This window comes from Juglans regia, chromosome 7 (genome assembly GCF_001411555.2).
Source record: "Juglans regia cultivar Chandler chromosome 7, Walnut 2.0, whole genome shotgun sequence".
Lineage (NCBI taxonomy): Eukaryota > Viridiplantae > Streptophyta > Magnoliopsida > Fagales > Juglandaceae > Juglans > Juglans regia.
Genome location: NC_049907.1, coordinates 42,169,355 through 42,196,157, shown reverse-complemented (window position 1 = coordinate 42,196,157; position 26,803 = coordinate 42,169,355). Strand labels below are relative to the sequence as shown.

The window sequence follows — 26,803 nt, the reverse complement described above, 5'->3', positions numbered from 1 at the left end:
TGTATAAATTAAAAATTAATATATTAATTTCTCTCTGGCTTAAAAGTTCTTGCAAGAACTTAAGGAAATAGTTGTATCCTAATTATTTATAGGTAATTTTCTATTATTGTAAATTCTTATTGTTTTATTTGTAAGGCTTGTTGATTATTGGGCTTTTCCGATATTATTCTTTTGGTTTTGGAGATAAGTTTGTTTATTAGTAATAAAAAACGATATAAGATGAGATATGGGGGAAAATCTTAAAAGAATTTAAATAAGTCAAAATAATTAACCCTTCTTTTAAATATAATAATTAAAACATCTTATATTTTGTTTTTGTTTTCAATCGGAGTATGACTTGTGGAAAGAAAAGCAAGAAGGAAGGAACTATGGACCCAATGATACGAAGCCCATTTAAAATGTTGGATCATTTGCGAGAACTTGGCCCAAAAACCAGTAGACAGTACAGTAGTCTCCGAATGTAAGAGTGCCCATTGGTCATTTCACATTATTTATCATTCTATACAACACATTTTATATATTTTAATATTATTTTTTATTTTATTTTATTATTATTAAAATAATTGAGTTATTTTACTTATTATTTATATATTATATATTTATTATTAAAAAAATAAAAAATAATATATAGTGTAATAAGTAGAATTATTTAAAATCAATATCCGTGATCACACTATCAAGGTAAATCCCTAAATCATAGCCCTTTTTCGTAATTTAATGTACTTTCGCATTTCAATGTATGTTACAGTCAGCAGAGAATCAAGATTTTGTATAAAAGCTTGTTCTTTCCCTCCGGGATCATCTCTCTCTGTCTCTGTCCGCGCGCCCAGAGAAAAAGGAACGTTGAAGGAAAAACCCTAAGTAAAAAAAAAAAAAAAAAAAAAAGGAAAGAAAGAAAGAAAGAAAGGAAGAGGATAGATTTGGGGACTCTGAGAGATGTCGAAGAAGTTGGCGACGAGAAGAGAGCTTTTGGACCGATGGAGAGGCATCGAGGAAGAAGAAGAAGAAGAAGACGACGATCATGACTCCTCCAAACGACGCCGTCTCCACCATCTTAAAGAGCAATGGTTCGCTGCTCTTCTCTTTCTCACGGGCGCGCGCGCGCGCGCACACAAACACACGTATTTATTAATTTTTCTTTAAAAATAAATTCCGAATGATTTTCGTGGATAATTTAAATTTTAAGGCCAGAATGGAAAACGAGCAATGCCTGAATTTTTTATCTTATTATTATTATTATTATTGCTATTACTACTACTACTACTACTACTACAGATTACTACTACTACTACTACTACCATTTTGCATGTGTTTCCAGACGGAAATTTGATAAAGCTTCGCAGTTCAAGTAGGATTAGTTATTAAAAACTATAGATAAACGAAGAATAGTCATTAAAGTTACAATGATGATTGAATGCTCGATTAACTTGCAATTTTTCATTACTTTCTTGTTGTATGTCATGTTTATTTATTCATTTTTGAATTTCTGATTGCTTTCTCATTTCATTCTTTCGATTGTTTTTCCCTTGGATCCTTGGAAGAATTACAAAGTTTAATTCAAGCTAAACATGCTAAACAAGCCATGTCTATGTTTTGATTCTTGCTGTATGTGGATAGCACCTTTTTCTTCTCTTTGTTATTTGCGGTAAATTGTGAGCCTGTACGTGCATAACTTTTTGTGTGGAAATCGTTGCCTTTATAAGGAGTGCTTTCATATTTTGAAATTTTTGCATAACTTATTTTTTTAACTAAATGCAGTTTTTTTTTAATGAACGACTACAAGAGTTACCGAGTTTTTTGTTTTTTCTGCCAAAATGTCCACTGATAGCTTCTTTTATTTCTTTATTATTGGTGTCATAATCAAGTTAAAATTTTGAATATGAGAATATAGCCATTTAGGGATAGAACACCATTCATTTTGATGCAAAACGTTTTCTAGAAAACTTTTTTAAATTTTCCAATGGTTGGTGCAACTTGAAAATGGAAGTTAAGGGAAAAAGTTTACCTAGTCGAAAGACATTTTTTTTTAATGAAGAAATTTAGATCCAAAAATATGTATTTTAAGGATTTCAACCAAACAATGCAATTCACGTAATTTTCCCCGAAAATATATATATTTTTTTATTGAAAATGCTTTCGCTCATAAAATATTTTATGTCAAAATGGTGCCTAAATTGACAAATTGGCGTTCATGCTCATCACCCCTTTTTTTTCCATCTGTGGGGATACTTTTAGATGGCTCATTAATGGGATGATGTTCCAAGAATCTACGCAGATCTCTACTCTCTAGTCTTTGATTTAACTTTTTCCAAGTTAAATTTTTTGTTTTTGTTGTTTTTTAAATTAGCTTTTCTTTTCTGCTTTTTTCAGGTTTGCAGATGCATTTAATTTCTTAATTTGCTTCCCAAAAGATACTCATATCTGGTGTGGCTCTTGGGATTTGATGGGTCCTCTTTTAGAGACGTTCTACAATTACTTCAAAGACGAGCATCCTGATTCTCCTCTCAAGCAATTATGGAAGAGGATTTCTGATGAAATGCGGAAATGCATCCAGTGCATTTCTCAGTACCATCAAGCCTTAGAAATGTATGATAGGGAGTATGAGCTAAGTTGCATTATCCCCCTTCTTGATGTGCTGCGAACCCTTGATGAGCAGAGGGTGACTCAACACTTGAGAGAGATCAATGCAAGAATAGCAAGAGAAGAATATGATCCGGCTCGTGATAATGCTGAAGTTGTTAGTGTAATGTATGAGGTATTCATGTTGTTCTTATAACACTTCATGTATTTAAAATTGTTAATAATTTTAACAATTTCTTATTACACTCCACATTTCTTTGGAGGAAATTCTTGGCAGTTTATAATGATTCCGAGGTGCTTCAATTTCAATCCGGACTAATCTTTTTGGAGTATAAGCTGGGATGTGGCTTGTACTTTCTCAGATAATTCAAAATTGTATTCTGGCTGGTTCCCATCAAGAAGTGTGGGGCTTGGGCAGTGCCATCTACAATAGAGTGACGTGACGGGAATGTCTAGGAAGGGTAGATTGCAACACTTCAGATTTAGCCCAAGAGAGTGGTGAATATCACACATTTCTTGAGAGGCGAGACAAGCGGCTTCATTTATATAACTTTAATTAGTTTTTGGAGTATATGCTCAAATGTGGTTTGGTCTTTTTGGGTCCTGACAAATGTTGGCATAGAAATGGATATTAATAGTGTTCTGTTTTGTTGGGTTATATGTTTTTGTTTTGTTTTTGGTACTAATATTTGTTATATGTTTTTGTTTTGTGTTTCATTTTTACATATCTTTCTAAATACTTAAATCTCTGATGCAAGTCTCATAAATTGATCCTCCTAAGATGGAATGAAGTATTAAATACCCAAGTCTTTACCTGCTTGCCACACAAGTTACAAGGTGATTATAGAGTTTTGAATACTTTGGGCTTTACTATTTTTTTAGAACATGCAATATTTTCAGTAAACAGAGATGTAAGTTTTAATTATTTGATGGATCTCTGAGCCTTGTGATGTATTTGGCTTGAAATGAATGGCTGGAGCTTTGAAGATGGGGAATGCTCTTTGGATGAGCTTAGATGTTTCTTTTTCCATACTCCTTTTTTTGATAAGTAAATGTTTATTTTTCCATACTTATTATATCTTTGGACTTCTGCCAGTGTTTTTAATGGAGCCAGCTTACATGAATTTTTTGTATCCCTTTCTAGCTCCTAACTTGTGACTAGGTGTTCTTTGTTGTATACTTTCCGTGTACTTGGGCTATGTCTATTTACTTGTTTCAATAAAATTTTATTGTACTTATGAAAAAAAGAATCTCTAAGCCTTGTTATCTAGAATTTGCACAGTTTTATTTATGTTTGGATTTTTGTGCATTGCACTTGATGCTCGAATGGATTTATTTTTCTCCTGTTGTATGTGTAGCAATGCTATTTTCCCTTATTATATGCCATGTAAGTAGTTATACATCATATAACTACTTTCATGTTTGTATATTAGGCTTCCCATTGAATTGCAGCCTAGCAGCCTAGCAAGTATAGGTGTTGCTCTTGTATACGCCCTGTGTACTTGACTATGCCTATTTTCTATTATAAAAAAAATTATTATTTACTGTTCAAAATAATTGTGAATTTGAAACGATTTTACTTTGATTGCCGAGCTTTAGTTTTGGGGTCGATGGTGACTGAATTTTCTGTCTTTATGATCACAGATTTTGATGTTCCCTATCCTGTTGGACGATCAATCATTGTTCACTGAATTCGAAACATTTATTGAAGCAATTGATAATAAGCATGAACTGGCTTTGGATGGACAACAACAGTTTCCGGTACCTATTGGGCTATATGTTTGCTTACACTGATCTCTTAAATTCTCCCATGCCTTATGAAGTGAATACATTTCCTTTCAGGGTGTTTATGCATTATTTTTTTTCAAACGAAGAGTGCGTTCTGTTGGTCATCGTCTTGCTGGGTCTATGGGAAAATTGAGGTACTGTTTCCTGATATAAATCCCCCCTGTTTTTCTTCTTTTATAATCATGCTGATGAAGCTGTTCTTGCTTTTGGATTCTTTGTCTGGCTGCAAACCCGTCCCACTTCCCCCAACCCCTAGGGAGATCGGTTTAGTTGGGAAATTGGCTCCATTATATTTGATGATCTCATTTTATTTTTGGTTAATGTTATTTTCGTAGTTATTATAACTATCAACAAGGCTATCATTACTTGTAATTACTTGCATCCAGAGTAATGTCTTGTATTTTTTTTCCTGCCGTTTCTATCATTATGGGTCATTCAAGTTTGATGCAAAGAACCCCTTCTAAGGGAACAAAAGGAAAAAAGGAAAAGAAGAACTCAGTGATAGTCTATCTTGTAGGCTACACCTTTTTCTTAGTATTTTCGATAAGAACCTTTTTCTTAGTATTAATAAAATTTGTTGTACTAAAAAAAGGTAATAGTCTATCTCGTGATAGATCCTAACTTTTAACCACAAAGACATTTACACACTTCCAAGGTTATTAGTTTTTTCTCTACTGCTTTATAGTCCCCTAAATCCTGGATCGGCCTTTTCATTTTATTGTCTTTGCATGTAGGAGAGTAACTGAATTGGAACCTTTGCAGCCTTTGCTTAAGAAATTTATAGGCTTTTTGGAGACAGAAGTTTTGCCACCGACACCTGAGACTTCAAGACCTAGAGCAAAGCTGGACCGTGTATCCATATGGCTTGGAATCAAATCATTGTAGGGCATGTTGGCTAAATTTCATCTTCAACAATTTCGTTGCTCTCTCTTTTCCTGCTAATGCTAGGTTTTGCATGCTTGTTTTCTGAAGGCTTGGATTCTTAGATCCTCCAGCTTTTGAAGAAGGGATACTAGAACGCTATCCCATTTTTCTGGACCTCGTACTCAATCATATCAGTGGTGATTCAGTTGTATTTTCTCATGCAGTTACCTGCTTGAGACTACTCTTTGAAATGCTTGGTGAGCTCTTTTCTTTTTCCAATTACTTGGGTCAATATACTGTTTAATGTTGAGCTTACATATTCCTTTGATGTTTTGGGCTTCCTTTAAGGTTGTAAACTTTGGTTGAGATCTACATTGTCTCCAAGTGTGATGCGCAACACGCTATTGGGGCAGTGTTTTCATACTCGAAACGAGAAAAGCCATAAAGATATTTTTGATCTTATTCAGCCTTTTCTGCAGGCATGTCTGTGGAAAATTATGACACTTCATTTCAAGTTCCTTTTCAATATTTCTGTGTCAAATTTTTTGTGATTCAATTTTACATGTTAGATATAGTTTATTTTCACACAAGTGATGTGTACGCTCCAATCCATACAGTCTCTTGAAGCTTTGCAAGATGGGGAACATGAAAAGCAACGTAGGCATTTTATATATTTTCTCCTCCACCAAGTGCCAATGAGCAGTAACTTCAGTGTTTTAACGAGGAAAAAGGCTTGCCAGGTTCTTATTTCAACCTCTAGATTGTCAAATAATGGCTAAAGATTTTGGAATCCGTATCTCCTACATTTTTGGCTCACTGATGTTGCTATTTATTGCAAGATTGTATTTTCAGATAGCTCTTTTTATTATACAAAGAGGCTATAAGATGAACCCGCCGTGCCCACCTTCTGAATGTGCACATATGTGGTATGTGATCCTAACTGTTTTGTACTTGATATGACCTTTATGTGGTGTTTATGAGATCATTTTTTGAATGCGTTTTGGGTGTTAGCATCATAATTTCTTTCATTCTTACCTATGAAAAAAATTTCTTTCATTCTTGGAGTTTCTAGACCTTTGTATCTTTAGGTCTTAATTATTATTTCGTTTGTGTATCGTGTATTGGGGTGCACTCTTTTATTCTTTGAATCAAGTTTTGTTACATGCCAATTAAATTTTTATTTTGAGTGTGACCTTTCCCAAAGAATTGATTGGGTACTTTTAGTATGACCTCATGAAGAAGGGCTTTGGAGGGGAAAAATGTCAAAAGAGATTGTGTTTCCCGTTTTTGGATTTTGGAAATGTTGGTGGCTACGGTTGTGATTTTTTTTAATTGTGATTTGTTCCAAATTATAAGCAAATTCTTTCATAAAATGGCAAATTCTTGCTGTAGATTCAATGCTATTGAAGCTCTTCATGATGGTGATAATGTTCTTTCCGATATTGGGGAGATTGAAGACCACATTGTGAGTTATTATGAGAAGCTTTTTAGGGAAGAACATTCATGGAGACCAAAGTTAGATGGGCTGGTGTTTGAGTCCATTGATCAATTGAGTGCAGATTGGTTGGTGAGATCTTTTGTGGAAGAAGTTATTGATGTGGTAAGAGGCATGTCTAAGGACAAGGCACCAGGTCCGGATGGTTTTTCTATGACGTTTTTCCAAGCATTTTGGGACATCGTGAAGGATGACATTATGAACATTTTTGGTGAATTCCACTCGTTCCTGAAGTCTGAGAAGAGCATTAATACTACATTCATTGCTCTCATTGCTAAAAAGGCGGGTGCTGTGGAGATGAGGGATTTTTGCCCTATCAGCTTGGTAAATGGGGTGTATAAAATCATCGTTAAGGTGTTCACCTTAGCCAATCGTATTAGTGTGGTTATGGACAAGATTATATCAAAGTCTCAGAATGCATTTGTGAGGGGAAGACAAATTCTTGACTCGGTTTTAATTGCAAACGAATGCTTGCAAAGTAGAATAAGAATGGGTAAATCTGGAGTTTTAGTTAAATTGGACATGGTAAAGGCTTTGCCATTCCGTGTAAAGAATAAGAATGCTTGCAAGTCTTTTATTTGTTAATTTCTTTCCACCAGAATATCCCCAGTTAGCCTAAGGAATACAAAACACAACATTTCCTCTTTGTACGTAAAACCCTAAGGAAATTGCCGCCACCCTTGCCGGCCAGTGACCTCTCACCGACATCACAAACAAAGCCGACAGGCCCCGGCAACTTCCATGAGGGCCGTTTGGAGTCGGTCCAGAGGAGAGAGAAAACACTACGAAGCGTGAAAACCCTAAGAAACCAGATTTGTCGCCACCCACCCTTGCCAGTGAGACACACCACATCGTCGTCACAAATAAAGCCGACGGACCTCAGCGACTTCGCTGAGGGCCGTCCTGCGTCGGTCCAACTTCTGGCGTCCTAGATATCGCTGCGCTGCTTTGTCTCTTAGAGTACTCCGGCGATCCACTCGAAGGCTCCGTTGGTCGTGCCATCGACTCTGAAGGCTCTGACGAGTACTCCGGTGTCTCCTGTGAGCACGAGACAACTCTGCAGTGCTTGTAGTGAGCACGAACTAGAGTCTAGTGCAGTGCTTGCAGCTCCCAACGAATTTTTGATCTGGTTTCTCTAAGATGATGAATGGTTGTTGAAGAAGGGGAGTGGGTCAGTATGGGTTCTTCTATGGAGTTGGTCATAGAATCTAAATCCTTTACACTGGTGAAGGAGGGGAGCATGTTGGCCATTACTGAAAGGAGTTGAATGGTGATATTGTAACGCCCCAATGGAAGGCCCAAAACTACAGGGCCTAAACTCCAAAAGGACTAGTCAATGATACAATTGGAGTCCCATTGGAACCTTATAAAGAGCAAGAACTTCTCATTCCCAAGCAATGTGGGATCCCATACATCACCTACCCTTATCCATATCATATGGGGTATCACAATTTACCCCCCTTAAATTCCCGACGTCCTTGCCTGGCCTGTCCATTGTAGGTGGCATGGCTCAAGTCCCACATTTCTGGTTGGGATAGTCTCTGATACCATTTGTAACGCTCCAATGGAAGGCCCAAAACCAGAGGGCCTAAACTCTAAAAGGACTAGTCAATAATACAATTGGAGTCCCATTGGAACCTTATAAAGAGCAAGAACTTCTCATTCCCAAGTAATGTGAGATCTCATACACCACCTACCCTTATGCATATCATATGGGGTATCACAGATATCTAAGTTGGTTCTGGGTTCGAAAACAGTGCAGTGGTTGGCCAAGGCCATAGAAGCGTGCACTAAGGATTAGGTGTTTTTATTTTTATTTTTATTTTTATATTTTAAACTTATAAAAAAAAAAGAGGATAAGAAACAAGATTTTTTCTCCACTGTCCGGGAAGGTCGATGCAGTTTCACAGCGCATCGCTGCTCGAATGCTCGTGGACGTTATATGGCGGTGGAGGAGTATGGTGGTGGGGGGAGGAGGAATTTTATTTTCATTCTTGAAGAGGGGGGCAATGGCTGGAGAAGGATGGGGGAGGTATTGCGTCATTTTTCCTTCGGCAAGAGGAGTGACAGCTTGGAAGGACAAGGTGATGCAAGTGGTGTGGCAAGGAGAGAGAACTTGGAGGTGCATAAAGACCCAAGTACCTCCTCGGTGGCGAGGCAATCCTATGCAGCAGCTTTAAAGACGGGACATGCTTCGGGGGTTCAGAGTGTGGGGGGCTGTCAATCACGCTTAGGACCAGCTTGTTGGGATGCACAATTCTCTAAAGGAGATGGAAATCCAACTTGTCGAGTTGAAGGCAACGATAACTTTCTTGTCTACAAAAATAGAATGGTTTTCAGCTGGAGGCAACAGGGTGGTAAGAAACATGATAGGCCCGAAACCTTTAAACTTAGAAAAAGGAAAAAGGAAGATCGGATTCGGCCCTGTCCCTATAACCAGATCCAGGAGAGTATGGCGGGTCAAAAAGTCTGGGTTATTTGAAGCGGGGTCTAAATCGGGTATTGGCGTAGAAACATTAGCAATGGAATGTCATTCGCCTCGTGTGACACATGATAGATCGATAGTTGGTATTACATCCTTGGTCCTTGAAGAAACTATGGCTTCCTCGTTAGAGTTGAAGGAAAAAGGTGTACTGCCATGGTCTGAAGGAGATGTAGGATCCGCTATCACCCCAGAGGTGAAGGGATTTGCCATCCCCCCAGAATCTCCAATAGGGACCCCGATACCATTGGAGAGAACCAATGGAGTTACTGGAGAACCAATGGGTTTGACGTTGGTGCTTTCTGTAAAGGAATGTCTAGAGTTGGGAGTGCAGTTTGATGGGGATATTGTGGCTCCCTTGGTCTCTCTTCCTCCAATAGCGGATTGGATTCTGCCTAAAGCTAACAAGATTCAGCAGTTCGTGAGAATTTCACTTGGAGGATGTGAAGACCAATTTAACGAACTAATTACTGCGATTGAGGCAAGCTGCACACTTGAAACCAAATCGAGTTTCAAGAAAAGTAGGAAGTTACATCGTCTTTTTTCGGCAATCAACTACGACGCTAAGGGTGGTAATTCAACTAGAGGGAAGTCTAAAGGGAGGACATTGTGAAGACGGGAATTAAGGGGTTGGGGTTGGTGTTCGGGTAGAGTTTTAGTTCTACGTGAAACAAGGGATTGGGGTCGGGTCTGATGTACTTTGGGTTGGTTTTTTTATGGGCTTTTGGGGTCATTAGGGGCTTGTTGGGTCATTTTGGGCAATGTGTTTTCTTGTATACATTTAGTGTACTTGGTTTCTCCTTTTGATATATACAATATTTTTACTTATAAAAAAAAATATGGAGTTTTAGTTAAATTGGACATGGAAAAGGCTTTTGATCATGTCAATCGAGATTTTCTTCTTTACATATTTGGGAGATTTGGTTTTGGTGAGAAGTGGTGTTCATGGATTAAACATTGTATTTCGACAGCCAGATTTTCGATATTAGTGAATGGCAGTCCGGTTAGTTTTTTTAATAGATCTTGGGGTTTGAGGCAAGGAGACCCCTTATCTCCTTTCCTTTTTGTAATAGTGATGGATGCTTTGAGTTGTATGCTTGAAGCGGCTGTTGAAGGAAGATTTATGTCGGGATTTGTGGTGGGTGATGAGACTTGAGATAGTATTACAGTATCACATTTGCTTTTTGCAGATGACACTTTGATTTTATGTGATAACAATAAGGATCACCTTCGTGTTTTGAGAGCCTTACTTTTTATGTTTTGAAGTTTTCTCTAGTTTAAGAATTACTTTTTCATAGTCTGAAATTGTTCTAGTGGGTGTGGTCAGGAATATCTTGGATCTGGCCAATATTTTGGGATGTAAGGTAGCTTTGTTACCGATGAGATTTGTTGGACTACCCTTGGGTGCTCCTCACAACTCAGTTTCTATTTGGGATGGGGTGATTGAGAAGATTAGGAGGAGGTTAGCTGGCTGGAAAAAATTATACTTGTCAAAAGGTGGAAGAGTTACCTTGATTAAGAGCACATTGACTAATCTCCCTACTTATTTCCTCTCTCTCTTTACTTTACCAGCTGGGGTTACTAAAAGAATAGAGGGGATTTATTGGAATTTTCTGTGTGATGGTAATGGGGAGGAGAGAAAGTTTCATTTGGTGAGTTGGAATAAGGTTTGTCTCCCGGTGTCTTGTGGAGGTTTGAGAGTGTGAAATTTAAGACTTTTCAACAAAGCTCTTCTTGGGAAATGGCTTTGGAGGTATCATAATGAGAGTAATGCATTTTGGAGAAATATTGTGGATGTTAAATATGGGAGAATGTGGGGGAGTTGGTGTATGAATTAAGTAAGAGGGATGTTGGGGTGGGTTTGTGGAAGTCTATTCGGCTGGGATGGCGGGGCTTTGTCAAGAATACTAAATTCAAGGTGGGGGATGGGGCAAAGATCTATTTTTGACATGACATTTGGTGTGGGGATTCACCTCTTAAGAATGTTTACCCTAATCTTTTAGGATTGTTAGAGATAAAGGGGCTGCAGTGGCTGAGTCCTATCACTTTTCTAACAATTTGATTCACTAGACTGTGGAATTCACTAGAGATGTATAGGATTGGGAAGTATGCGAAGTTTCTGATTTATTTGGAAGATTATATGAGATGAAGCTTGATCAGAACATGGAGGATAGTCTGCAGTGGGTGCATACAGTTAATTCCTGATTTTCAATGAGTTCTTTTTACAAGGTGTTAACCTGTCATGGGGTCAAAGATTATCCTCGGAAAAGTATTTGGAGAGCCAAGGTGCCTAGTAAGGTTGCTTTTTTCTGTTGGATGGTGTCTCTTCGGAAAATTTTAACCACATACAACTTGAGGAGGAGAGGCTTACCGGTGGTTGATTGGTGTTTTATGTGTAAGAATGATGGTGAATCTATTGATCATCTTTTTCTTCCTTGTGAGGTGGCGACTTCTTTGTGGAATGAGATTTTTGCAAGGGTTGGCATTTTTTGGGTGTTGCCTATGCGTGTGGTAGATTTCTTTGCATGCTGGCAAGGTATTGTGGGGAGATGTAACAACATGCAGTGTTGAAGATGATCCCCTTGTGCTTGCTTTGGTGTTTATGGTTGGAGAGGAATGAGAGGTGCTTTAAAAATTGTGAATGTTCTTTAGGGGAACTTAGGGAGTTTTTCCTTAGTACTTTAAGTTTTTGGGTGAAGAATCCTACAGGGAATAAGAATGATTGTAATGTTTTTTTGATAGTTAGTAAGAGATTTTATTCCAAGTAAAAAGACATAGCCCAAGTACACATGATGCATACAAGTGAGTACACCTAAATACAAGCTAAAGCAAAAACAGTACTAAAATAAAACATGACAAATGTTCCCATACCTTACAAGATTCTTCACCCAAAAATTTAAAGTGCTAAAGAAAAAATACCTAAACTGCCCCATAGAATGTTCGCAATCTTCAAATCACCTCCCATTTCTTTCAAGCCATAAGCACCAAAACAAACATAAGGGAATGATTGTAATGTTTTGCTTTAGTTGTATTATGTTTTACCTTGTAAGTAGGTGCTCTCATTTGTATATATCCTGTGTACTTGGGCTATGCCTATTTACTTGAAATGAAATTTCTCTTATTAATTATATAAAAAAAAATTATAAGCAAATTTTTTTTGATTGATAAACAAAATTTTATCGAGCATAAAATAGACAAGGCCCGAGTATACGGGACATTTTTTTTATTGAGCATAAAAATGGATATGGGTGTAATCGGTTCGGTTCAGTCCAATTTTGACATATTTTGGAGCCAAACCTGTCTAAATCTGTTTTTGAAATTCTGAAAACTGATACAGATCAATTCATCCACGAAATCAAAACTTTCGGTTTTTTCGGTTTTGGTCCAGTTCAGATTGGTTTTACAGGTATGATTTGGTTTTGGGCCTTTTTGTTGGGCTGGTTGGTTTCTTTGAACCAAATGAAAAAATTATACCAAAAATGTGTAAATATGTACTTAGCAAAAATGTATTTATCCTTTATATATATAGCAAATGTGTACTATTATACTTATACATATTATATATGCAAGTATGTAATAACTTAAAATTAATATTAATATAAGGATAAATAATAATATATTAATAACTTAAAATTAATATTCATGTTTAAGAGTAATTTTTTATCAAGGAAGCATAAATAATAAGATTAAAATTTCAGGTTATATTAATTTTATAATATGTATAATATATAACATATAATATCTATATAATATAAAATATATATATTTCGGTTCGGGTAGGTCCAAATTGGTTTTCAAAACATGAAAACCAGGATTGAACCGATTTTCAATCCGTTGGTCAGTTTTTTCTTACACCCTAAAAATACTAACTTAGTTATATATAGGTGTAATGAGCCAAGGAAAGTGCGAGGCATATTCATGCCATAAACCCAAAAAGAGTAGTCGATCTGAAGTTCCCTTAAATCGTTTATAAAGCCCAATTTGGACCAAGCTTCCATGACTTCCTTGTATCAGTTTCAAATTCTAACTTATAAAGCCCAATTTTATCTAATAACTAGCCAATGTGTGAGTTAGCACTCGTGACTACCCTTATAACCTGCCGAATTTGTGTAGGTTATTTTTTTTTTTTTGATAGGTTGTGTAGGTTATTCATATCCTCAATGTTAGATTGGGGTGTTACAAACTTCCTCTCGTAAGTTCTTGACTTCCTCATCAAGACATGCCATAGAAAGCACTAGTCAGGTTTAACCCCAAAAAGATCGGTCAACTTGAAGCTTCCTTAGAACCACTTATAAAGCTTGTTTTAATAATAAGGAGCGCACTATGGAGGAAATATGGAAATTCGGTGTGTTTTCTTTATTTCAATGGTTTTCAGCTATAGTGCTTAATGGAGATTCAGCTTGATTTTCTGTTTTCGTTTTTCTTCTTTATAGAATGTAATTAGGTTCGATGAATAAAATTCTTTCTTACTTATCAAAAAAGAAAGAAAGAATCACTTTATAAGCTACCCATTCTTTGAGGGTTATTCATATTCTCAATGTAGGACTGCAGTGTTACAAAAGGACAAGTCATTAAATTAAACACTTGTACGTAAAAAATATATTAGCTTCCCTAGAATCACTTAAACCCAATTTCTTCTAGTTAGTAGCCAGCGTGGGACTTAGCACCCCTGACTACCCTTATAATGTTAACACATGTTCTATATGGGTTATTCATATTCCTAATGTAGGACTTGGTGTTTCAACAGGACAAATCATTGAACACTTAAAAATGTGAGAAGATATCTTAAAAGTTTTCTTCTAACCTCTATAATATAAGTTATTTTGGTAGAAATATTTATTAGGTAAAAAATCAGTTGTTCAGTGACTAGCTCTATGGTTGAACCATTAAATGACTTCATCCCCTATCCTTAGTGATGTTTGGTTTAGTCCTGAATATCATGTATTACCTTAAAAAACATAATGGTAAACATTTAAAATCCTCATGTAGGTATATGGATTTGTTGGTAAAATGGTTGTGGACGCACTTATCAAAAAGGTCATTTGGTTGTTGACTGAGATGGCTTTATGATTCATTTATGTGCATTTTTATTGGACAGGGGCCCTTCTCTTGTGTCATCCCTGAAGGATTCTTCACTCCACAGTTCTCTGAGGCAGCCTGCATTTGATCTTATACAAACTATTATAGTGTCTGATGCTGCTGCCCTTATAACTTCAATGCTGAATTGCAGCACCTCTTGGAGTATTGACAAAAGCGTGTCTCTGGACTTGGATGATGATGATCAATGTGACAGGCTTCCATTTATTCCAGATGGTAGAGAGGAGGATAATAGTTCTTGGAGCGAATTCGGTACACAAAGTAAAATTACTTGTCGGGAATATCGAGAGTGGATGTGCATTCCTATGTTGTGGATTGACGTTCTAGTTGAACTTGATCCCTCAGTCTTTCCGATATCATTTTCTAAGGCTGTTTTCTGGGCTCGATCTCGTTTTTCTATGGTTGAACCCGAAATCAGTGCAGAAATGGCACTTCCATTGAGAACCTGGCTTCAATCTTCTGTTGAAGAAATCTCCACTTCATTTGGTTGGACAATCCCAACTGGTTCTGATGATGGTGGAGAGGGCAAGGACTCAAAAAACTCAGTAAAAATATCATCAATGTGTATTTCTTTAGCAAGAACATTCAACAGGTTGTTAGTGTTTATGTACTTTATCAATATTTTTAATGTTGTGGCAGACCCCTTTATAGTTTTAGGTTGATGGTTATATTATGAGGCAATGCATAGATTAGTGGGAACCGATCACTTGAATAATTACATGAGAGGTGTGATACAGGTTAACTGGACACTTTATAGATCAAGTGGGGCAAAGAGAAATTGGGAAACTGTGGACTTGGGAACCAAGGATGTCTGAAAGCTTGATACTTTCACTCCTGGATCCTAATGATGTACGTCAAATTAATCTTTTTACATCTTAAACCTTATGTTATTATGATTGAAGTGATGGATTATTCTCGATTTCCTTTCTCCTGTTTGAGCAATTTTTATATATGTAAATACTGTGTTTTGATACAGAATATCAGGCAATTTGGGAAATGTATTTTGGAACAAGTTTCGGATACACGTGGTCTTTCTTGTGGCTTGAAGTTCCTCTGCTCAAGTGGATGCTCGTTGTCTGCCATTTTTCGGGGTTTCAGGCATGCTTGTAAATTGGTAAAGACTTCCTTTCAGTCAAAGCTTCAGAATAATGATATGTGGTTAGATATATATCTATATTGATTGGAAAAGTAAGCAAATACATTAAGTTGTTGGCAACTAGGTTTTCAGACATGCTCATGATAACCAAGTGGAATTACTTTTTTGTTTGATTCCAAGTGCTCCAATCTCATTCTTCCCCAAGCCCTGCAAAAAAACTAAGCAAAGCTTTTCTTCATTATATGTGCAATGACCTTCAGTTTCTAATTTGGAATTTCATATTTGAAATTTCGTATTGGTTTCTCTGGTATGCAGATAGAACATGTTCACTACGGATGATATGTCTTTACCGTTATGGGATGCCCTTTTAATGGGGATAAATTGTGAGTTTCACAAATAATCACCTTCTCGTGTTTTTCCTAACAGCTCTGTTTGCACTATTTCAGGTTCTACTGGATTCTGTTTTGGTAAAGTTTCAGACTTTGCAACACTTTTTTTTCGTTCTACGCAAATTACTCAAAGGGGTTACCGAAGAATGGCCAGAAAGTTCATCTGATCACTTAAGTATCACAAGCTTCTCTTCCCAAGGTGGATTTTTGAGGCAGCCATTCTTTGATACATTGCCTGAGAATGCCATTGGGTACTCATCAAATGTTGACTTCAAATTGCTGCAAAAGTTCATTTACTTGCTATCGGAAACTGCTTGGCCTTCTATTCGGAGATGCTTAATAGAGGGCAAAGCATTTATTGATTACAGTTTCTGTCAGGTATTCTTTTTTTCTTTTTCTTTTTTTATAAGTTTTTGTTAGGTATTCTGCATTCATTCTACTTGTAAATGGTTGTGAACTGTAGTTATGATTATGGTACTTATAAACTCTTGGTTATGTGTGAGTTACATGCAATGTACAACTTTTGCCTTTGAGTATTTTCTATTAGCCATTTTGGTTCTTACAGTCACCCCATCTGTTTGTGTGTGTGTGTGTGTGGTTTTGTATAGGCACATACTCTGAGGTGACCAGTTCTTGTCAGTGGTTAAGTGTACAATGAGTATTGCTTGGTTGATAAATAATTTACTAATCTACTTTGTTTTTACTCTTCAAATTTCTTGAAATTCTGTTTCAGTTTCTGGTAGGAATTTATATATTGTGCGAATGCACCTCAACTCTGGCACCTGACACATCCCATGAAGGTTTCACGTGGAAGGCATTCTTACTAGTTCTTTGTTGTTTCAGATGACTTGTGTCCGCTTACTTGAGATCCTCCCTGTTGTTTTTGAAATAATGTACCCGCCATTGGGTACAAAACATGAGGATTCGAGAGTGATGGTGAAAAGTGCTTGTGACTTCTCATGGCTTAATGATCTCATGGATTGGGGAAAGTCATCACTTAAAGTTATAACCGTGTATTGGAAACGGACAGTTTCCATGTTGCTGTCTTTTCTCAGGGGTTCATGTAGTAACAGTGCTACAATGACAATCGGGACCATTGAAAATATGATATCAAGTGGTGAGCTTTCAATATTTCATTACATGCAGACACAAAATGTTTGACATAGTAATAATGGTTGTGGCAGTGGTTATTATTATTGTTACAGTTGCTATTTTTTGTTGTTATTATTGTTATAGTCACTATTATTACTACCTTTGTTGTCCTGGTTATTATTATTGCTATTCTGGATTTTTGTTGATCATTGTCAAGTGATCATTAACAGATTCGTTACATGTCTTTCTTCTTGATTTAGATAATTTTGCCACGGATGAATTGACAGAAACAGTTTCACGCCTTTCTGTTTCGTTATCGAAGGAAGCTTCTTGTGACAGTGGAAAGACCCCCTATAGTTCAAGATCTTTATTTCCCGAATTCTTGTCATTTGGGAGGAATAGTTCAGTTTCAAATGAGCAGCCTCTCTCTGGTGATGACAGAGAGGTGCAGATCTTGGACTCGGTAACGGGAGCTCACAAAACGGCTGAAGATGTTCTGATTGTTCTTTCAGACAGTGAAACAGAGGAACCTATATCTGCCAATGAGGTCATTCTCTCTGATACTGAGACAGGTCACCACATGTTGGAGGACAAGACTATTGATCCTGGGAGCAAATCACATTTTGACTCTACGAAAAAGAAAGTTTCTGACACTGACACTGACACTTCTAAGGATTTGTTGGAGTCTTTTCAGCAAAATGACACTACTGATGGTTCTGTGGTTGCTTCTCGGGATAAGAGCTTTGATGGATTAAAAGGTAAAGGAGCACCCGCTCTCCTCGAATCAGAAGGTTTAGATGGTAAGAGGAAAGGAATACGCTCCATATACAATAAAAATGATTCCATTTTATCCCAGAATAGAGTTAATCTTCATGTTTCATCCAATGAAGCTGTCAGTTCCAAGAATATGACTCTAAATTTCAACAGTGCAATTTCCAAGGCAAGTGACACTGTTTTGAAAGAGATAGTACGTGATACTGAAGACGATACATTTGAGTCTGCACTAAACTCTGCAAGGCGTCAGCAGTCACTTATAGCAAAGTCAAGCACTTCTCTTCCAAAACGGCAAGTTATTCAACTTAAATCACATTTTGAAATTAGATCTGGCCGTTTACATAGACTGGAGGCTGGAGTGAAAAGGTTCAAGCCGCCAAGGCTTGATGACTGGTATAGACCCATTTTGGAAATTGATTACTTCGAAACTGTTGGATTAGCATCTGCTGGTGAGGATAGGAGTCGAATTGTTAGCAAATTAAAGGAGGTTCCCGTCTATTTTCAATCGCCTGAACAGTATATAGAGATTTTTCGGCCGTTGGTTTTGGAGGAGTTCAGAGCACAGTTGCACAGTTCCTTTTTGGAAATGTCTTCCTTGGAAGAGATGTATTTTGGCAGTCTATCTGTGATGTTGGTCGAGAGAGTTGATGATTTTCATCTGGTTCGATTTGTCTATGATGATAAAGATTCTGCTGCTTCTAAAAGCTTTTCTGAAAATGACCTTGTGTTGTTGACAAAAGAGCCTTTGCAAAAATCATCCCATGATATTCATATGGTTGGAAAGGTAAGCCCTCTCGTTACCTCATAACATCCTTTGGAAGATTTGGGCAAGATCATGCAGGCGATAACCAGATTTCTAAATTGGCTTGCCTATCTATTACTGGCCATAGTCCCTCTATTTACATGATGTGTTTCCTAAATTTTGGTTGTGATCTTACTTACAAAAAGATTGGAATTAGACGATAGAATTTGTTGTCATCCAATTTATACATCTAAGTGGCAGATGATAGAATTAGATGATGCCCTTGGATAAACTTTTGGGGAGGGGTGTTCTTGTAAAAAAAAAAAAGATACTACACTTGGGTGGCCCATTTATCATACACTCCTCCTGGTTTCATCATATGTAATAGTTTTTTAAAGCATCCGCAATATTTTTCAGGTGGAGAGGCGTGAGAGAGACAATAAGAGAAGACAAACTATATTAGTAATCAGGTTCTATCTTCAAAATGGTTCTTCACGATTAAATCAAGCTAGAAGAAACCTCATTGAACGTGGTAAATGGCACGCAACTCGCTTAATGAGCATTACACCTCAACTTAGAGAATTTCAGGCACTGTCTTCAATTAAGGAAATCCCCATACTTCCAGTTATTTTGAAGCCCGCCAATGATTCTCTTGGTGGTGATATATCCAAGGAAGTGGATCTGGGTAAGCTTTCCCAACCCTTGCAGCAAGTACTGAAATCATCCTTCAATGACAGTCAACTTCAAGCTATTGGTGTTGCTGTTGGATCACCAAGTTTAAAGAAAGATTTTGAATTATCCCTTATTCAGGGTCCTCCAGGTATCTGATTTACTTTTGTCCAAATTTTTGCAGATTGAATGATATGTACTTGCGATTTATCTAGTTAGTCTTTATTGCTTTGGTATATAGGTACTGGCAAGACGCGAACTATTTTGGCCATTGTCAGTGGTTTGCTTGCTTCACCTTTACAGAGGATGGGTAATGCAAAAAACTTTCTTGATGGCACTTTGAAAAGAAATGGTATGCAGTGCACCAATTCACGTCCACGGATAAGCCAGACTGCTGCAATTGCAAAGGCATGGCAGGATGCAGCCTTGGCTAGACAATTGAATGAGGATGTTGAAAGAAGCTCAAAATCCATGGAAAGTTTGGCAAGAGGAAGGGTGCTTCTATGTGCCCAGTCAAATGCAGCGGTTGATGAGTTAGTATCAAGAATTTCTATTCAAGGTCTTTATGGAAGCGATGGGAAGATTTACAAGCCGTATCTTGTAAGGGTTGGCAATGTGAAGACAGTCCATCCAAATTCACTACCAGTATTTATTGATACACTTGTTGATCAACGTTTGGTGGAAGAGAGGATGAAAGTTTGCAATGAAAAGAGTGATTCTACTGTGGGCTCTTCAATTACTTTGCGTTCTAATCTTGAGAAAATAGTTGACCGAATCAGGTTTTATGAAACAAAGCGTGCTAACTTAAGGGATGGAAATGCTGACCTTAAGAATTCTATGGAAGCTGATAGTAATAAGGGGGATGATGAGAAAGAAGTGTCTGATGCAGAAATAGAGTTGAAGCTAAGAAAACTTTATGAGCAAAAGAAGCAAATCTATAAAGATCTTAGCAGTGTTCAGACACAGGAGAAGAAATCTAATGAAGAAATGAAAACACTTAGACGTAAGCTTCGGAAGTCTATTTTGCAGGAAGCTGAGATTGTGGTAACTACATTGAGTGGTTGTGGTGGAGACCTCTATGGAGTGTGTTCTGAGTCTGTGTCAACTAATAAATTTGGGATTCCATCTGAGCATACTCTTTTTGATGCTATAGTGATTGATGAGGCTGCTCAAGTAAAATATTCTTTGCTCAGTTGAACTTATAATCTTTTTATCATTGCTCTTGCTCTCCCTTGTCTTCTAAGCATTTCTCCTGGCCACTACAGGCTCTGGAACCTGCTACTCTGATTCCTCTTCAGCTTTTAAAATCTAGCGGGACTAAATGTATTATGGTAAGGACCATTGAATTCTTTAATTTTGGAACTACTTCTGTTCTGCCAAGAAATAGTCTGAAATTAATAATCTATTCTTTAAGGTTGGTGACCCAAAGCAGCTTCCAGCGACAGTTCTTTCTAGTGTTGCTAGTAAATTCCAGTATGAATGCAGTATGTTTGAACGTTTACAGAGGGCTGGTCATCCTGTCATTATGCTGACCAAACAGGTGAAGTAGATTGCAAATCTTTCCCTTATCTGTGTAGTTGTAATGCAATTTTACATGATTGAATGATTATAAACCATATTTAGCAGTATACGGGAGACGAGCTATTGCAATAAAAGTTGGCACTTGTGACGATATATACTGGGTGGTCAGTTTTGATATCCTGTAAAATTAGTCTTAGAATTTATCATCCTGTCAAATAGAGCTTTTCTACCATACTGATATGAAATCACCATATACCTATAGATTTGATTGCTTGAACTTGATGGCTGTCTTGGAAATCCTCATGCCTTTAGTAATAATTTTATCATCTCTAGGTAGGAGGGGACTTGGTGATCTCAATTTATCTTGAGGGCTGATCGAGGTTATGTATTGCTTCCCAATGCTTTGTTCGACCACATTATCATTTGGACACAATTATGTGCATGAAAAATTCTACTCATCATCTATTTATCAAAAAAAAAAAAAAAGAAAAAAAAGAAAAAGAAAATTCTACTCATCATCTTTACACCACACATATTCTTTTATTTTTTTATTTTTTTTCCTTAGCAGGTGTGTGGTGTAAGGATTATGAGTAGAAAAACTCTATGTGTATAGATGGTAGTTTTTTTCTTGACGAGTATACGCTTATAAAAAAAAAAAGAAGTTTTTTTCTTGACGAGTGTACATAGTAGTGTTGGTGAAAGCGCTAGGTGTACTTGAGCGAAAAGTTTGTCCAGAGCCTAGGTGCTAAGCACAAGAACGTGGCTGATTGAAGTAAAGCCCACATTTTTAAAATGATGAATAATTACAGATAATCCTTGCACTTTAATAAAAAAAAGGTTTTAAAAGCAATTTGATGATATTTTAGCCTATTAACTCAATTTATTATATTATTCATATTTACTGAGCACATTTATGATATTTCATCTCAATAACCAAATTAAAGTATATGGTTGAATCAAAATCTGCCAAAATGACCATGACCAAAAAAACACAAAATTGTAGGTACTGACTTTTATGCCAACATAAGCAATCAAAAATCAATCCATCTAGAAAGTCATCTTGAACCATTATATTGGGTTCAAAGCATAACACGACAACATTTGCTGCCCTGGTATACAAATGATCTTCAATATCAACTAAATACTTAAAATATTTTTTTTTAGGTCTTGAATTGATATTTTATACATTTTTCAAATATAATTACAGAAGTGTGCTTTTCTGCGCTTTAAAGTGCACAAAAGTTCCAAAAAGCATGCTTTTTTAAATGCGCTTCACTTTTGGTAAGCGAAGTGCTTCGGCCTAGGTGCTTTGCGCTTAAGCGCGTTTTTATCAACAATAATACATAGAGTTTATTGGTTGAGTTCTTGTTTTTATCTTTTTAGTTGCTGTGAGTCTCAGTTTTTCTAATTATGATTTGTAAACAAAATAGCTGTCCAGGCACTTCTTGCTGTGTGCTTCCATGGGCTTTAAATTAGTGGTGATGAGAATAATAATGTCCATGGCCGCTTACTGCATTGAAGGATCAGAAATGGTCCCACGAAAAATTAATGCCCATTTTTATGTGGAAAGTTTGTATGTGCCGGCCTTACATTCTCTCTTTTTTGTTGTAATACCTTCTGTTAACCCTATAAGTTTTATTATAAGGTTAAATATGTGTTGGTTGAGTATGTTTTGTAATACCTTCTGTGATCAAATGCAGTTCTTGTTTATCTGCTTCTGTCCACCTGAAATTCCTGATATGATGACTTGGTGTGTTAACTGCTTTATGTGCTGCAATTTTTTGTGCTCAAGAACCTGTTTTGGTGAAACAGCAAATCTTCAATGCTTTTTATTATTCTGTTTTGGAGGATCTGAAACATGACTACTGCTTTCCAATTAAATGCTTTTGGTTAAATTGCTGCATGATAATTCTTACTAATGATTGTACAAATTTTATTAGCTTCCCCTACTGATAAAAAAAAAAGAACAATTATTGGCTTCCCCTGATTGTTGGTTCTAGTGACAAAACTGTATCTGGTGGGACTTTATGGGTCATTCAGTCGTTTTTTTTTTTGGTTATGCTTTTGAGCTTTGGGCTGCACCTTATTTTTTTGACCAGGTTGCCAACTATGATGTGGCTTTTGCCTACTAATCCAAGTTCTCTGTCTTTCTCTCTCTCTCTATTACTAAATTCATACTTTTTTCATGTGTCACTTATTTCTGGGCCTTTTGCTTTATTATTGATTCTTTTTTTGTGATGAGGTAGGGAAGTCCGTGCGTTTTTACATTTTTATCCTTCTGTGACTTTTTGAAAAACTTTAATGACAAAGTTTCCTCTTGCAGTATAGAATGCACCCAGAAATATGTCAGTTTCCTTCATTGCATTTTTATGACGGAAAGCTGCTAAATGGTGAAAAAATGTCTAACAAGTCAGCTCCATTTCATGAAATTGAGGGTCTTGGACCATATGTATTCTATGACATTGTTGATGGCCAAGAGCATCGTGGTAAGAACTCTGGTGCATTGTCCCTTTACAATGAGCATGAGGCTGAAGCTGCAGTTGAAGTTCTTAGGTTATTCAAGAAAAGGTACAGCAACTATTTTGGATACGTTATTTTTTAAGTAAAGGGTAGACATACTGCTTTGTAATGTGTATAATTTATTTCTTCTAATTCTGTATTTGGCCACATTGTTTAGGTGCCCATCTGAATTTATTGGTGGAAGGATTGGCATCATAACTCCATACAAGAGTCAACTCTCACTTTTACGTTCTCGTTTTTTAAGTGCATTTGGATCTTCTGTTATAGATGATATGGAATTAAATACCGTGGATGGTTTCCAAGGTCGGGAGGTTGATATAATTTTACTTTCAACTGTTAGGGCAGGGGATCCTAACTCTGCCCTTCGGATGAACTCAAGCAACATTGGGTTTGTAGCTGATGTAAGAAGGATGAATGTGGCTTTGACAAGAGCCAAGCTCTCGCTCTGGGTCTTGGGTAATGCCAGGACTTTGATGACAAACCGTAACTGGGCTGCTCTTTTAAAGGATGCTAAAGCAAGAAACTTGGTTATTTCAGTCAAAATGCCATACGAGTCGATGTTTAAAACAGCCTTTTGTGGAAATGCTGTTTCAGGAATTTCTGTTAATCACTCAGGACAGAAGAAATATGTTGAAAAGGTTAATGATGCTAGCCAGCATGCAAAACAAAATGAACGCAATACAAATCAAACCTTTGAAAGGAAAACAAGGAATGTAGGCTGTGCAGATCAGGGTAAAAGAACAGGTATAGGAGATGAAAAGGATTTGGGCACGACTAAAGATTCATCATTAGTAGCAAATGGTAAGAACAAAACTTCTGAGGATGTTAAGCGTGCAAACTCAGGGAAACATGCTAAAGTGGGTGAAAGAAAGGGCAAACAGAGTAGTGAAAAGAAAGTTGGTTTGGGGAATACGGATATGAGCAAAAGGAAGCATGAATTTGACAAGTCTAATAATCATTCAAACCATTCTGAACGAGAATTGGCTGATGGTCATAAACTCTCGAAATCACTTGTGTCAAAAAGACTGAAGAAATCCTCTGATGGTGGTAGAAGCGAGCAGGGGAATCAGGCAACTCAATTAACTGAAGGCAGCTCTAAGGAGAGAGATGCAAATGTCAGAGGTAAAGTCCCCAGTCAGGTAGGCCGTGCTGAAGATTTGATTGCAAAAAGGAAACAACGTGAAGCTGTTGATGCTATTCTTTGTTCTTCGCTGATATCTTCCAAGAAGTCTGAGATGTCGACGAAACCTCTGCCTGCCAAAAGGTCTTTTTCGTCATCATCAAATGTTAGTGGTGGCATAAAACCTCCCAAAACAAGTAAAGGTACCCTCTTCCACTGTGCTGTTCTATTTTAGGCATGTTTGATCAGTTGTAAACTAGTTAAAAATGAATGTCCGAAAATCATTGGTTCACTCTTGGCATATGTTTCACCAGTAAAGGTACCCTCTTCCACTGTGCTGTTCTGTTTTCGGCATGTTTGATCAGCTGTAAACTAGTTAAAAATGAATGTCCGAAAATCAGTGGTTCACTCTTGGCATATGTTACACCAGCTTCAGTTTCTGCATATGTTGTGTTGTTTATGATTGCTTATTCTGAAATTTGTGCCTTCAAGTGTAAGGTTGGTTGTGTTGGGGGGACTTTGTTCTGTTGACACCAGAATGCAATTTGACTTTAGTTGTGCGCATTATGAGCAGGAATGAATTTAGGTCATTGTTAACTTGTAACTTAATTCATGTTTTACAGGGACTCTCTCTTAATATAGAATTCCCATGTATTTCATTCAGTGGCACTAACGGAAGTTGTTAACAACAGTTTAAAATAATTAAAAATGCTTGAAATACCTTTAAGTTGTTTCAATTTATTTATTTATTAGTTTTTGATTCCTTAAGTTGCTTGACTTCAGCTGTTTTGATCTTTCTTCTGGATGCTTTACCTTTCTGACAGTCTTATTCTCTTCTATCAGTTCCACCAGCGTCTTCAACAAGTGCATCAGAAAATCAGATCCATAAGCATCGCAATAAGAAATAAAATTTTTTGAGTTCCCAGGACTTGGATGAAGCTTGGAGTCCTTTAAGGATCTAGTTTCCAAATTGAAGCTTTGCGATCAATGGTATAACTTGAACTGGAATGGAGAGTTTTGGCGCATTTGGTATGCCAACAGTAAGGTAATTGGTGGAATTCCTGCTGGTGTACCCACACCAAATATATCATGGTAACCAGAACCTGTCATTGATGAGTTTCTTATCAGGTTACTACTGGTACTTACTATTGGAAAAAAATCTTAACTGGAGGTACTGAAAAAGTTATAAATCTTCAAACAGGATGCGGTGACAATTCCATAGTTACACCATCCAATGAGAAGGGGACACATATGCTCTTTAGGATAATTACAGTAAAAGCGAGTGTAGATGATCATATGAACTCTCTCTGAGTCTCTCCTCCTCGGTCTCTCTCTTTCTTCTCAAGCCTCCCTCCCTCTCTGCTCAAGCCCGAGGCCACGAAAACGTTTAATCTCCCCCCACAGTCGCTCTCTCTCTCACCCCTGACTCTCTCTCCCCTCATACACCAGGACCCGCTACAAGTGTTAAAGTCACTGCAATTTTGGAGATAGCAAATATTGTTCCCAAGGTTTTCTATTGTCCTACTTCACTCCCTTTTCCTTTATTTTCATTCTACTGCCATGAATAATGCAGTGAAACGCAGAGTTGAGAAAATTGGCTGTTGGGAGTGATGATGCTACCTGGAGTGATGCTTGATTTATTCCTCTCAAGACGTGGATGGTTGGGTCCATTATAAACAACTCACCTGTAGCTTTGAGCTCACAAAGTCGCCGGACGCCACGTTATATATATGTGAATAATCTTAGTTTCACTTTGCAATTAATTGTCAGAGTTCTTTGTATCTTACTATGATCATTTAGTCGCTACTGCAAAAGCTTTTATCCTACATCCTTTATATTTCTCTCTCCGGTAGAAAATCTCCTGAAATAGGGTATTATAATTTGTATCTCACATTGTGCAATGGGAGGAAAAGATGCAAATGATATGAAATTGAATATTTGTTTTTTGTTCTGCTAGTTACATATAATTATTTGAGCCATATTTGTATGAAAATTGCTTCTACATGGTCTGAAAAATAGGATTGATATGGCTAGATCAGATCAGAAGCGAGGAGTTTAAAACCTTTGTACTTGTGACATTTCAATATAGTTTTATTTTTTAATAGAATTAAATTGTGGTGAAATACAGGGGTTCAGCAGCATGCTTGGACGGCGATGGGCGGACATTAGGTTACTATTACGTTTTGGATTGTCCGGCTCTGGAGCTGCAATTGGGTTGTGAGGTGCCTAGCATAATCCAAGGCAATGGACCTCTCGACTTGTTACCAATTGCAGGGATCTCTTTCCTGAAAAGTCTATACAGAATACTCTGGCGTGTTATCGTCAATTGCTGATCGCTGCATTTTGATCAGTATGTGTTATCGTCATTTGGATTTGTGCTTTGATTTGAAGGTATTGCGCATGTACAGAACGTCCCATGCGAGCCTGTAACGAGAGAAGCAAAATGGTCAGAGAAACAAAAACAAAAACAAAAAAATTTTGCGATTCTTTTGACCGCATGAAGGAAAATCGTTAAAAATTTATAATTATTTCTTTTTGAGAAAGAATCGCGCCTAGCCATCCATGGCTTTGACA

General features: G+C 37.1%; 1 protein-coding gene across 5 annotated transcripts; it reads left to right on the top strand.

The window, feature by feature from the left end:
- The first annotated feature begins 710 nt into the window (after positions 1-710).
- LOC109012854 lies at positions 711-26,803 on the top strand. 5 transcript variants are annotated; one of them, XR_001999523.2, is made up of 23 exons: positions 711-1,067; positions 2,371-2,755; positions 4,225-4,341; positions 4,423-4,502; positions 5,103-5,249; positions 5,341-5,489; positions 5,581-5,711; positions 5,850-5,972; positions 6,085-6,158; positions 14,308-14,898; positions 15,044-15,155; positions 15,283-15,420; positions 15,849-16,169; positions 16,635-16,908; positions 17,144-18,441; positions 18,817-19,219; positions 19,310-20,241; positions 20,334-20,399; positions 20,483-20,608; positions 22,913-23,157; positions 23,267-24,432; positions 25,073-25,274; positions 26,358-26,803. XR_001999523.2 is itself a non-coding variant. In XM_018994698.2 (22 exons), exons 1-22 carry the CDS (start codon positions 937-939, stop codon positions 25,135-25,137), a joined length of 6,942 nt encoding a protein of 2,313 aa, XP_018850243.1. In that variant the 5' UTR covers positions 711-936; the 3' UTR covers positions 25,138-26,300. The 5 variants fall into 5 exon arrangements, 4 of the variants coding, with proteins under 4 accessions (XP_018850243.1, XP_018850242.1, XP_018850244.1 ...); XM_018994698.2 differs by lacking the exon at positions 26,358-26,803 and having other exon boundaries at positions 14,440-14,898; positions 25,073-26,300; XM_018994697.2 differs by lacking the exon at positions 26,358-26,803 and having other exon boundaries at positions 25,073-26,300.

Coding starts and splice junctions, on each gene's coding strand:
- LOC109012854 (XM_018994697.2), top strand. CDS start 937: ATGTCGAAGAAGTTGGCGACGAGAAGAGAGCTTTTGGACCGATGGAGA. Junction 1,068..2,370: donor CACCATCTTAAAGAGCAATG/GTTCGCTGCTCT, acceptor TGCTTTTTTCAG/GTTTGCAGATGCATTTAATT. Junction 24,433..25,072: donor ACCTCCCAAAACAAGTAAAG/GTACCCTCTTCC, acceptor CTCTTCTATCAG/TTCCACCAGCGTCTTCAACA.